The sequence below is a fragment of the Helicoverpa zea genome, chromosome 5 (assembly GCF_022581195.2).
Source record: "Helicoverpa zea isolate HzStark_Cry1AcR chromosome 5, ilHelZeax1.1, whole genome shotgun sequence".
In the NCBI taxonomy this organism is placed as follows: domain Eukaryota; kingdom Metazoa; phylum Arthropoda; class Insecta; order Lepidoptera; family Noctuidae; genus Helicoverpa; species Helicoverpa zea.
The window spans coordinates 2,201,233-2,213,788 of record NC_061456.1 but is presented as its reverse complement, the minus strand read 5'-3'; the positions used below and the strand labels follow the sequence as shown (position 1 = coordinate 2,213,788).

The following is a 12,556-nucleotide window of genomic DNA, read 5'->3' as shown; positions in this document are numbered from 1 at the left end:
TCATTTCTTCTACAATTATTATAATAATGATCTCTATTTTTACTAACCTCTGTTTCTTTTGTCCTCAGATTCGAGTTACGGCGGACCCTAATGATATGGAACTGTTCGCTAGCAGCATTCAGTATCATGGGCGCGTGTCGGACGCTCCCGGAGTTCATTCATGTGTTACGGAACTACGGGATCTATCACTCTATTTGTGTGCCAAGGTGAGTTTTTTTGCTTTCTTGTTAAATATGACTAGGTCAAGAAATTGTAATATAGCCAAGATATTTACCGTCGCCTATAAATTGTAGATTTTTTCGTTTGTATGGTCATGTCGTGGAAAATGTTTACGTAAATTATGTGCTTCGTATTTTTTTTGGGATTTTCCTAATTTTCATTCAATATAGGTTAGGCTAGTGGTTGGTATAGTAGTATTGTATCGGTTCTTTTTTATTAGATCTTTCTGCCTCTCATGTAGAACTTTCATCTAGATAAGAAGTCATTGGTTTTATTGCCTTTTATGATACGAATATAGTGACTTGTTTGTTAATAGCGGTTTTACGTCAGTCGGTGAAGTAACAAAGCATTTAAGTGCTTAACATTCTCCAAAAGAAATTATTTATGGAATTCACAATTTAATTCAAATTATGTATTTAAGTTCAGTTTTGAGTGAACAATTTATGCAACAATCATAGACGTGATTATCAGAACCCTGAGAGATAGCAACGATATAAATGTTGATAATGTATGTTATAACATGTTGTGCATGAAACATGAGGTTTTCGTATCTAATCGAATTTATGAACACGGAAGTCTGTCTCCAATAGTCCTGTTGATTCAGACAAATAGCGATTACCTACTTACTTGACGTCAATTTGTTAAATTATTTTATTTCAAAACTGCATATGCATAAAGGATTTACCGTCTCATGTTTATTCATTGACTTTGGAAATAAATCGAGTAACAATTCGTTATCATTAATTCGGTATGCACGACAAATAAACAAACAGTATTAAATTCATTTCATTTAATGGATATTATGCGGTGCATTGTTATTTAACTTAATAAAGTCAATCAATATACTTTTCCTGTATAAAGTCAACAAACTTTCTGTGCATCAAAACAGACAAAATTCTCAAGAATTCTATTTTCTTTTGTTCTTATTTATTTAAGGGTACTGTTCAAGGATATCCTTGGTAAAAGGCAACATTGATTAATAACTATATCTGGCAATATAAAGTCGATAAAAGAAACCGGCAGTCGTTTATTAGGCTTGGCAATAAAGCCGCCAAAATAGAAAAAGGCAACTCATAAATTTTGCGTCATCTAAACAACATTACGTATAAGGTGAATTGTCTAGACCGCCTGTCTGTCTAGCCGACTATTTGGGCTAAACAAGAGCAAATAGACAGAAATAATGTCTGAAGTTGATGTTTAGCCTGTTTGGCGGACATCAAACATACTTTTGCTTTGCTATAGATTTAGGTTAAAAATGTTTTATTAGTGCATTTAGTAATAGGAGGCATCGAAGCGAAAAACTCGATTTTTAGAGATCATTTAAGTTCCAGTGGAGTAATAATAGGTATTGGTGGAATGACTCTAAACAGAAACTCTACATATTTAGCAAAAGATAAAAACGCTAAAAATTGCTCTAAACAGTGTAGGTTTTGTTATTAATTTATATGCGCCAGAAGAGCAGTTGTTATACTTAATCAAAATTGTGACAATGTATGTTTTAATTCCTGCTCAACCGATCCTTTTGCAAACTTGTAGTTAAATGAGCTTCCTTATAGGATCGGAATGTATGATTACCATTTGCGATCGTCATTGAAGACCTACAGACAAAACTATCACAGGATATCCTGTGGAAAAGAATATTTGTTCTTCGTAAATATAATCGAACCATATTTTTTTATTGATTTTCCTGGTGTTACTCTTTATATAAAATGAGGTAGTACTTCTTCTTCTTATAGATATATAATCATCCATGAATGAAGTAACGTACCTTTTTGCTTTTATGAATAGGGCCTCTTTAACATGCGGATACGTTTACGAGAATATATTTTATGCTCACTGATTTGAGGTCTAGTCGTAAAAAATATGAATATGACGTTCAATCGCTTTTTATTAAGCATTTTTGAAGAGACTTGTTTTCAAAACAATATAAATGGTCTATATCGAAGTTGTTACGTATGAAGATATTTCATAAGTTGTGCTAGTATAATATCCGAGTTGCATAACTTGGTAATGCATGAAGTTTAACGGTGACTTGCCTAACCGTAACTAAAAGTCAAAAAGGGTTTAACAAACTTGGACCGTTAAAACTTAGACTACGGCCTACGCGGCTACGAATGTGCTACGCTAACTTTTTTTATTGCACAGTAAGTAGGGTTGTTTACGAAGGATGCTAGGTTCCTTAAATCATCATTTACTAGGAAAAATCAATACTTTATCTCACGAAAGAACATAATAGTTAATCGATGTGATATTATTTACATAACTTGTAGTACGTAAACGCCTTATCTTCGCTATCGACTATCGCCACGCTAGGTCGGCGAAAACCGTCACGTTCGTTCGACAGTCTGACGGTAAGATTCTCACGTATATATTCTAATCGCGTACATACGCATGTCTAATGTTATTCTGGCGATGTCCGAAGCGAAAGTTCACGTGGTTTCGTCAATAGGCTATTGTAATTGTGTCAGGAATGTGGTAATTAAAATTAGGGTTACAAATGAATATTAAAAAAAATTGCTTCGATGTCGTAGAAGTTGCGGAAATGTTATTGAGGGAGCGCTATCCAAAACACTGCTTGATACACGTTTTCAGAGGACGAAGCCACCACATATTTATCTACTCGGGTATTTTAATAGTTTTCTGAGTTTCGTATATCAAATCTCCATGTGGTTCTATGCCTGTGCCTAGCAGTGGGACGATAAAAAGGTTGTAACGATACGAGTTTCATATACATAAGTTCTGTTTATTACCGACTAAAAATTAACCTTAAAGTTACAATAAATTGCTCGCAATATTAATTAAAATTTTCTAAGATAAAGTTTTCATGACTACTCGTGTTGCATACATAAATAAGTAAACAAATGTCTGGCATATTTATCCATAACGGAGTATTAAACGCAATGTAAGTAATTAATTTCTTGCTGACCTATACTGACATGTCAATTAATTAATATTATTGGAAGCAAAGACCCGGTTAACGCACTCAGTAATATTATGCATGATTACAGTTTTCAGTTAACTAATACACAAGCACGATCTTTTACATATAATTTCAAGAATTTAATATGTCTTCTTCAAAATGTAAAAGAAACTACAAAGTGCCTAATAGGTACGTAAATTAAGATCAAATAAACATTAATTAATGGAACTAAGCTGCCTTAAGGAATTTGTTATTTTTGTCATCTATTGATCGGATTTAATATAATCATGCGACTAACAGCACATTAAATGTGGCCTTGGACGACCGAGCCTGGATTCAGGCTACTCTTCCCGTTCGCATGGGAGGGCTTGGCGTCCGCAAAATTTCAAGTATTAGCCTACCGGCCTTTATATCCTCCGTCCATGGTACTGAGCAATTGACCAGGAAAATTCTTCCTATCACACTGGCCAATTGCGAGGTACCATGTCTGACTGAGGCTGTAGAGGCTTGGAAAATCACCTGCCCGAATACTGATCCACCCGTCAACCCGTCCTCCCAGAGACAGTGGGATGAGCCGCTCTGCAGAGTTATACGGAATAATCTGCTAAATACGTCAATTTCTTCTGCAGAGCGAGCGCGCCTTCTGGCTGTGGGCGAATGGGAGTCGGGTCTATGGCTTCTGGCACTTCCGTCGTCAAACATAGGCACATTGTTTGACGACACCACTTTCCGGCTTGCTGTTTGCTTGCGTTTGGGTGCTCCGTGCTGCTCTCCTCACCGCTGCCACTGTGGCGAAGCTGTCAGCAGCCTTGGACACCACGGCTTGTCGTGCAGCCGCAGCGCGGGACGATTTGCACGGCATGCGAATATCAATGACATAATCCGTCGCGCTCTTGTTGCCGTAGGCGTTCCAGCCATATTAGAACCCAGTGGTCTGGCACGCGACGATGGCAAGAGACCAGACGGTATGTCGTTGTTCCCGTGGAAGATGGGTAGGTCTTTAGTATGGGACGCGACTTGTGTCGATACTCTTGCACCATCTCACCTTCCTAGCTCGGCGCGATGTGCTGGTTCCGCTGCTGCGGCTGCAGAGAACCTCAAACGGCGCAAATATAGCACCCTGGTTGGTAACTATACCTTTGAGCCGTTTGGGGTTGAAACCCTCGGGCCGTGGGGTCCAAGTGCTCATCTGCTTTTTAAAGATCTGGCAAAGCGACTTGCTGACACTTCAAGTGACCCAAAGGCTGGTTTTTATTTTGGTCAAAAATTAAGCATTGCCATCCAACGTGGCAATGCTGCCAGCCTCTTGGGTACACTCCCGGTGGGCAGCGATGAGGAGTTTTTTGATGCCATTTTTTAGTTGTATATATGTATAAATAAGGCTTTTTTTTACGTCATGTAAATATGTACATAAACTGAACCCAACAATAAAATCCCTTATAAACTAACAGCTGTTTAATAATATAATGATAAGAAAGTGCAATTAATGTAAATATTATTATAATGTAATTTATTACTATTTATAGTGCGCTTACATCAGCTTATAAATAATGTGAGTGCAGCTATTTCGATTAAGGCTTATCCACTTTATAGATTAATCGGATCAAAATGAACTCGTGCAAATCCATAATACCTCAAACGAAAAGTGCTAATAGGGAAAATATTTATTACAAGTTGCAAAAAATCTCACCCGTTATCCAGTTACACAGTATGGCTGATAATACAAACAAAGATTATAATAAGCACGCTAATGCAATAAAACTATAGAACAATAGTGCATTATATGCGGTATCAGGTTATTGTGACCATAAAAAGCCAATTCTGTTATATTCTTACAATGTACGCTAAACAATATCGCAATGGTTATAGAGAAAATTATAAAATTCATGATTGAATAGAAATAGTATGTAACAAGTCTTGGACCGAATATTTCTGTGTTAATATTGATCTAAGTATAGGTTTGTTGCTAACCAAGTTAATTCCCAGTATTTCTATATGGTAACATCTCCTTCGGACGTTATAACCCGATTAAGTTACCTTTGATGTACAGCCATGTTTCCAAGTATCGAATTTGCTAGCGGCTTAGCTTTTCTCAAGATCGAATTAAGTACCCAATAGTCTGTATCAGCGGAATTGAGGCCTGAGAAAATGTTCACAGCTTTTATTATGTCTAGTTGTATCTGTGCGGACATGCTAAACTCAAAGGTGTCTCCCGACTCGAGGGTACTTGAGCGCGCTTTGCAGAAAGCGAACAGAGAATCAAATTCTATTGTTATATAAAGTCTTTTCCAAGCTCCGTCCGGGTCTGTAGCCAGATTTTGTTATCTAACAATTTTCTTAACTTCGCCCGGTTTTGTGCATCTTCAGCGTTCCAGGCTTTTGGCGATCTTCCAAGAATACAGGCCCCCAATGTTCATTCTATCTATCCCTAGGTCGACCTTGACAAAATGAATTTTTTAGACAGCAAATTACAATCGATAGGTTTTATAACAGATGATATTAGGTCTACAGACTGTCTGTCTATCGTCTGAGGTATCTTTATTCGATGATATTTAAATCGATAACCCTGACAGAGATTAAACAAGTTTGTATTGTTGTTATATCAATTATCATTTACATACACACATACATACAGTGGCTTCTTAATTGATAATGTTACTATTCAGATAATTACAATGAGCTGTCAACTCAGGAACGTCTCGGTCGAGTGCTGAATATAAGGGTCTATTTCAATTCTTATCTTTTATATGTTGTTTTATTATCTTTGCTATTTTGTGAATCTATCGATAAGGACTTGAGTACGGCTCTATTTATTGTTTGGATATAATTATATTATTGATGAGTATGATTATTGATGAGTTTCGAGTCTCTCGGGTGTGCTCCTTGTACAAGAACAAAGGCGACAAATCTGACCGCAACTCCTATAGAGGTATCTCTCTCCTTACCTCACCAGGCAAAACCTTTGCACGAATTTTACTGAACCGCTTGATGCCCTTGTCTGAAGACATACTGCCTGAAACCCAATTTGGCTTCCGGCCGAATCGAGGTACGTGTGAAGCCATCTTCTCTATCCGTCAACTTCTAGAGAAGAGTCGTGAGCAGAGTCAACCATTGTTTCTTTGCTTTGTTGACTTGGAGAAAGCTTTCGACTCGGTGCCGCGCAAAACCTTATGGGTGGTACTAGCGAAACTTGGATGCACGGACAAGTTTATAAGAATGATACGACTTCTGCATGATGACATGCACTGTTGTGTCAGTGTGCAGGGCGAAGACTCGGAGTTCTTTAATGTGAGCTGCGGTGTGAAACAGGGCTGCGTGCTCGCTCCAACTCTCTTTGCCCTGTACTTTGCAGTTGTCGTTCGGGAAGCCTTGCAGACTCTGTCCGAAGGTATCCGTATTTGTTTTCGTACCGATGGCGGTGGTGTCTTCAACCTAAATAGACTCAAGGCTCGCACAAGAGTGTCTCACGCGACTATCACTGAGATGATGTATGCAGATGACTTATGTTTTGTGGCGGAATCCCCAGATGGGCTGCAGAGGCTTATGTCGAGACTACTGCAGGCATGCAGCAGATTTGGCCTGAAGATAAATGTCAAGAAAACCGAAGTCATGGCACTTGATACTGTGAACAGTGCCCCAGTTGACATTAGACTCGGAGATGTCTCGCTTAAGCAAGTAAACCAATTCAAATATCTTGGCAGCACCATAACATCCAGGTGTCTCCTTGATAACGAAGTCAACAGCCGAATAGGAGCAGCTGCTGCAGCTTTTGGTAGACTTCGTGCCAAGGTGTTCCGCTCACATGACATAAAGCTCTCTACAAAAGTAGCTATGTACATGGCAATAGTTCTGCCAAATCTCCTATATGCCTCTGAGACTTGGTGTCTATACCGCGAGCATATTCGGACATTAGATAGATTCCATCTAAAATGCCTACGTGACATTATGTGCATCCAGTGGTCGGACCGTGTTCGTAACACGGAAGTACTTAGACGCGCTAATGTCAGCGGTATTGAGGCCTATCTAATGCGTCGACAGCTGCGCTGGGCTGGTCATGTCTCCCGGATGTCAGATGCCAGAGTAGCAAAGCGCGTCTTCTACTCAGAACTGGAGACTGGCAAGCGTAAGCAGGGTGGTCAACGTCTGCGGTACAAAGATGTGCTGAAACGCCACATGAAGAGATGTGACTTAGATCCGTCACACTGGGAGGCTATGGCGGCAGATAGGACCAAATGGAGGCGGACTATTAAGGACAAGGTGTGCGAGTTTGAGAGCCGGCGGAGAGAACAGCTCGACGCTAGGCGAGATGAGCTGAAGGCCCGACCACCCGTGGTCATCCAATACACCTATATCGGAGGAGTGCTGACTTGCAGTGAATGTGGACGGACATTCACTGCAAAAATTGGCTTTGTCAGTCACTGGAGAGCACACCAGCGAAGCTCTCAAAATTAAGCGCAGATCCAAGTCGATGTGGCCGAAATCGGCCAGGATCAATATATATATATTTATTATTTCAATTCAAATTCATATGTGACAATTTAACTTAATGTCTTCCCTAGTATAGAAGATATAGCCGGGTTAGTTTATTAAGGTCTCCAAATTAACTTTAACAGACTTGGGTCTACATAAAGCTTAAACATTACCTCGGTCCCCACCTAGATAAGATTATAAGACTAATATAATTTATGAAGTTCATGAAGTAGTACCCTAAGATTCGGGCAGGCTAGGTTACATAACAACAAACAAACATCTAACCAAGTAGATGTTTGCTCTACAGATGTTGATCTTACCTATATTTACCAAGACGGGAGATTTCGACCCGCAGTGGACGAACCCGGTAATTTGATGCGTAATCACGGTCGATATCATTGTTCCATTACACAAACATGACCTGCTTTCTTCAGTAGACTTGCTACTTTATGTCCTAAGTCACAAGTTTCACTTATTTTTCTTTGGCTACATAAATCGTTGTTATTATGTAAATGGGTCCTACTTTTGAATTAGTTACGTTCTTATCTGAATCAAACCCATATTTTTGTGAGTCCCCTTTGTTATGACTTTTTTCCTTCTGTCATTCCATTCTTCCTTGTCAACCTCTAATAAATCATTCACTTCTTTCTCTTTTACCACCTTCATATTAATTCGTAACTAAATCTTCCACTACGTACCGTGTAACCGCATAGTTTTTGTATTCTTTTTAATGTGGGTATACAGATCCGGCCACAAAATAATAACAGTGATTACAGTTGAAAAAAATAACATTCCATTAATATCCGAACGTAATTACACCAATAGATTCCTATCTAAATTGCACTGTAATGGCTTCAAACAAGTACTCTTATTATTTGAAATAGATCTGACTGCGTCTCTTCCTATCAATAGCCATGTTCGTGTTTTTATTTGCACCAATAACATTTGAAATGTCTTGCTTGCCTCTTGGATTGCATTGCAGTGCAAATGCTTCTTTAAAATCTGCAGTATTATGTCTATTATCGTTTGCACCCAAACTGTTAGCGAAATTAAACTCGCGAACGAATTCTAATTGATGGGAATCCCGTACAATTGAACGATCTGAAACCCTATGTGATCTTTCAATTAGATAGTTGAACATTCCTTTTGTTTCATTAGAGAAAGTAACTGATTTATTGATTGTCAATTAACACCTAATATACGTGTTGGATACTTTAGTTCTACTAGTACTACTAGTTCTTTGTACATGTTGTATTAAGCATTTTAGCACATTGATGTAATCATGTCTATAAATAAGGAGCTGGTGTTTTGTAAACACCATTATTTTTTGGTGTTTTCCACACTTCGTATTTATATCCCAATTTAGTCGTGCTTTATTCATCTGAGAAGGGTTAGCGATAACAACATAAAATTGGCCGCTAATTATAAATACAAATCTGTTATTCTTTGAGAAGCAAAAACCCAGTGACGTTAAGCCAGTTAGATATTTAAAGAATTAACCGATAATGTACCAAATAAAGTTGGTGTCACTTGTATGGAAATAGTGAAACGTTCATCTTTGGATAATGGAAATTGACGTCTTGCTAAATACTCTCGTCAATACTAACTTTCCTTTAGGCTAGACAATTCGAGGAACACATTTGCACCACAAATATTATCTTTTTTCATCATCATTCATCTGGCATATTGCTGTTCAATTGCAAAGTTGAACTTAAGTCTCAAAAATATTTTACACATCTTTCCCTACTCTGCCACTCGCAATTTACGACAGGCACCAAGATAAATAGTAGCTTTACGTGTTTTATCAGGCTCTAGTCTTGGTAGCCTGTAGTTTTGACGTGAAACCGCGACAGGACAGTCAGTTACTTTCGCTTTACTGATATTATCAAGGATAAATTAAGCCTCATTTCAGCAATGGTAGGTACTACGATCAAGTGTGATCTTGGCTCGCATCGTTCTAGAATACTGCTCTAATTGTTGATATCTGGTTTTATGTAATCATTTGATCCTTGTCCTATGCCCTAGGTCTAGGTAGTTCTGTAATTACTTGGCCATTTGTATTGTTATGTTCAGATGAAACATGACATTTCTAGAAAGAACCGTAGACCTGTACAGATTTATAACATGCGTTTGTATAAAATGAAGTATTGTCTATTAAATTATTAATCATATTAATGAATTGAAATATTCAGTCCGCCACATGGTCACGGCTAAACTCTATAACTAATATTGATGACCTGCTTAATTAATGAACTTTCTATGTTCTTTATAATTACTGTGCATTTATGTTTCAATTGTTACTTGCGATCTGATTGGTATTTCCCATTCATGTATTTATAACATGTATGTATACCAGTTATTTTATGTGTCGATGATAATCACATCAATTAAAGAATATATGCACGGTATTATAAATGTATAAATTAATAAGTAATGCGTGCCATTTGAATGCATGATTCAGGCATTTTATGGCTAGTTTTATTTAATTATGCATTAAATTACATTTAAATCGGTGACCCGAAGTCCAATGCCATATTCTTTGCAATTATTTATCAGAATTAAAATCTCTTTAGACGGTCCCCTCTCTCGTATCTTTATGACTTTGTTCGGACGAAATAGCGTAACTGTCTCCACAGCAAGATATTGAAAGGAATCCTGGCAGATGACAGAGATTCAAATTATGATAAAAATGCTGAGATATTTGGAAATACAACAGTTGACAATCTAAAATGTAGTTTTGCCCTAACTCGTACTGGTTTGCCTCGGAATTGGTCCTTGATAGTGGACAGCGTGTTCAGTACCAGCGAGTTTATTGCGCTTGACCGAATACTCGTAAAGGGACGATTGAATTCCGCGGAAATCGACGAAGTTGTATGAATATTCGGAATTAGTTAACCAATTTGAAGGTTGTTTATATGATTGTCTTTGTCTCTGCCTCTCTCCTTTTTCAGCGCAGACAGAGTTAAAAGTTTACTCTGATGATCTACGACTCAACTGAGGGAAATAAACATGGAATCATCATAATTATAATTATCAAAATGGCGAAAACATCATAATTTAAACTCGTGACCATGTAGGACCAAAACCTTCGTAGGTAAATTCACAAAAAAACTATTTGTTTTGCACTCGAAGTGTTAAATTACCCAGCCCTATGATAATTTCATCAATTTAAGTTTTTAGCTACGTTAATTTTTGTCCAAAAAATCTGTTTATTTTTAACACAAACACGGAACTAACGCCATATACCATAGCCAATTTAGGTGGCTTGTCTATGATATTGACGCAATTGTTTAAATACCCGTGTAATACCTTGATAATTAAGTTAGCTCTTTTTTCTGATAAATATGGATGTTTATAATTCAAATTCGATACCATAGCGAATGGTAAAATTGTTTTCTCGCTCAAATTAATAGGTAGCGTAAACTTGAGACTTAAGATTATTTATAAAATAACATAAATTAATTGAACCGCTTCTCAATAGCCATATCTGAGGGCACGGCAGTGCCCCAGCCAAGACTCGAGCAAAGCGGGCACGGCCGTACCATCTTTTCTCGAGGCGTTTCGCGGCTATTTCAGCCCCCTGTATCTTCCATGTGAACAAAGCTAGGAGTTTAGGTTTTCGATGAACAAGATTAAGTATTAGAACAAGCTCAGTCTCAAAATTACAAGACATTTGAACAAATAGTTTACGAGTTATGAGCGAGCAAAGTTACACCATTTTGTCACTGACTCACTCACTGACCGATCATCAAAAGTCTAAGGTACTTCTAGCAAACTTAGAACCTTCAAATTTGGCACCAAGATAGGTTATTAGATACATATAAAGGGAAAATTATAAAAACCTTAAAACTTAATTAAAAAAATAGGAAACAAATTTATATTTGCGGTTTTTCAAGAACATTGTGTATGAATTTTGACTGCATTGATAACTTTGTTATTTATTTATGTACAAAATGTTACTATTTTTTTATTGTTACGTAGTGGTATATTGTTATTATGTATTAAATATACAACATATGAATAAAAAAGCTAGGTTTAAATGAAATGAATAATGATAAAATCTTTCATATTAATGCAGTGCGATAAACACTGCATGCTCGCTCGATAGATGGCGTTGTCCTGGTCTAAATCGCGCTATGGTTTCGTTACATAGCTTAGTAAAAGTAGTACTTAAAAAAAATCAAATAATTTCATGTGATAGCGTCATCTACCTCTGAAATAAATCTCTTTTATTCTAAAAGATATTCGATTCAAAAATTCGACAATTTCGAAATTTTTTAGGTTAAAAAAAATATTGTTTACGTGCTACTTTAGGTGTACATATTTAGTTTGTTATATATTTAGTTAGTTCCATGTAAGTTAATTTAATTTGTTATATAGTTAGAGAAGAAAGAGACCTACAAAAAATAAATTAGATCCCACCAAAAACATTAAATGTAAAAAAAAGCCAATCCTCTACGCAATTCCTCCACCGTAAAAAGTTTTGAGATCGCATAGAAGCCAAGTCCTGTTCTACTTTATTTGTAATAATAAATCAATATTTTGTGACTATATCAATAGTTTTGTTCACATTACAATAATACTGTCTTGGCCATGAGCACAAGTTAAAAGTCGCTCCTTGTAATAATGTAATAAATACCATTGAATTGATAAATTCTATGTGGACATGATTTTACGATTGGACTGATTATGGACTGATTGGAATTTGAGATCACCATGGACTAAACATGCGCCATAGTACATGTGCAGTTCATTGATGTTGGATGATACTGACTGTCGGTCATTTAGTAACAATTGAATAAACTAAAAGTATTTAATTCTGTGATATTAAACTTCATGTTTGACTTTCACCTCTCCAAGATATGCTGTATTATATTTGTAGTTTATTGTGCTCATGGCCAAATCAATATTATTGTAAAGTGAACGAAACTATTGATATAGTCACAA

At 37.0% G+C, this 12,556-nt stretch overlaps 1 protein-coding gene across 1 annotated transcript in view; it reads left to right on the top strand.

Moving 5' to 3' along the window:
* LOC124630169 (elongation of very long chain fatty acids protein 6) overlaps positions 1-12,556 on the top strand; it is a 57,130-nt gene that overhangs the window by 22,657 nt on the left and 21,917 nt on the right. Inside the window, exon 2 of the mRNA XM_047163897.1 lies at positions 69-206. Coding sequence (XP_047019853.1) covers positions 69-206 — 138 coding nt within the window. The remainder of the gene's footprint in view (positions 1-68; positions 207-12,556) is intronic.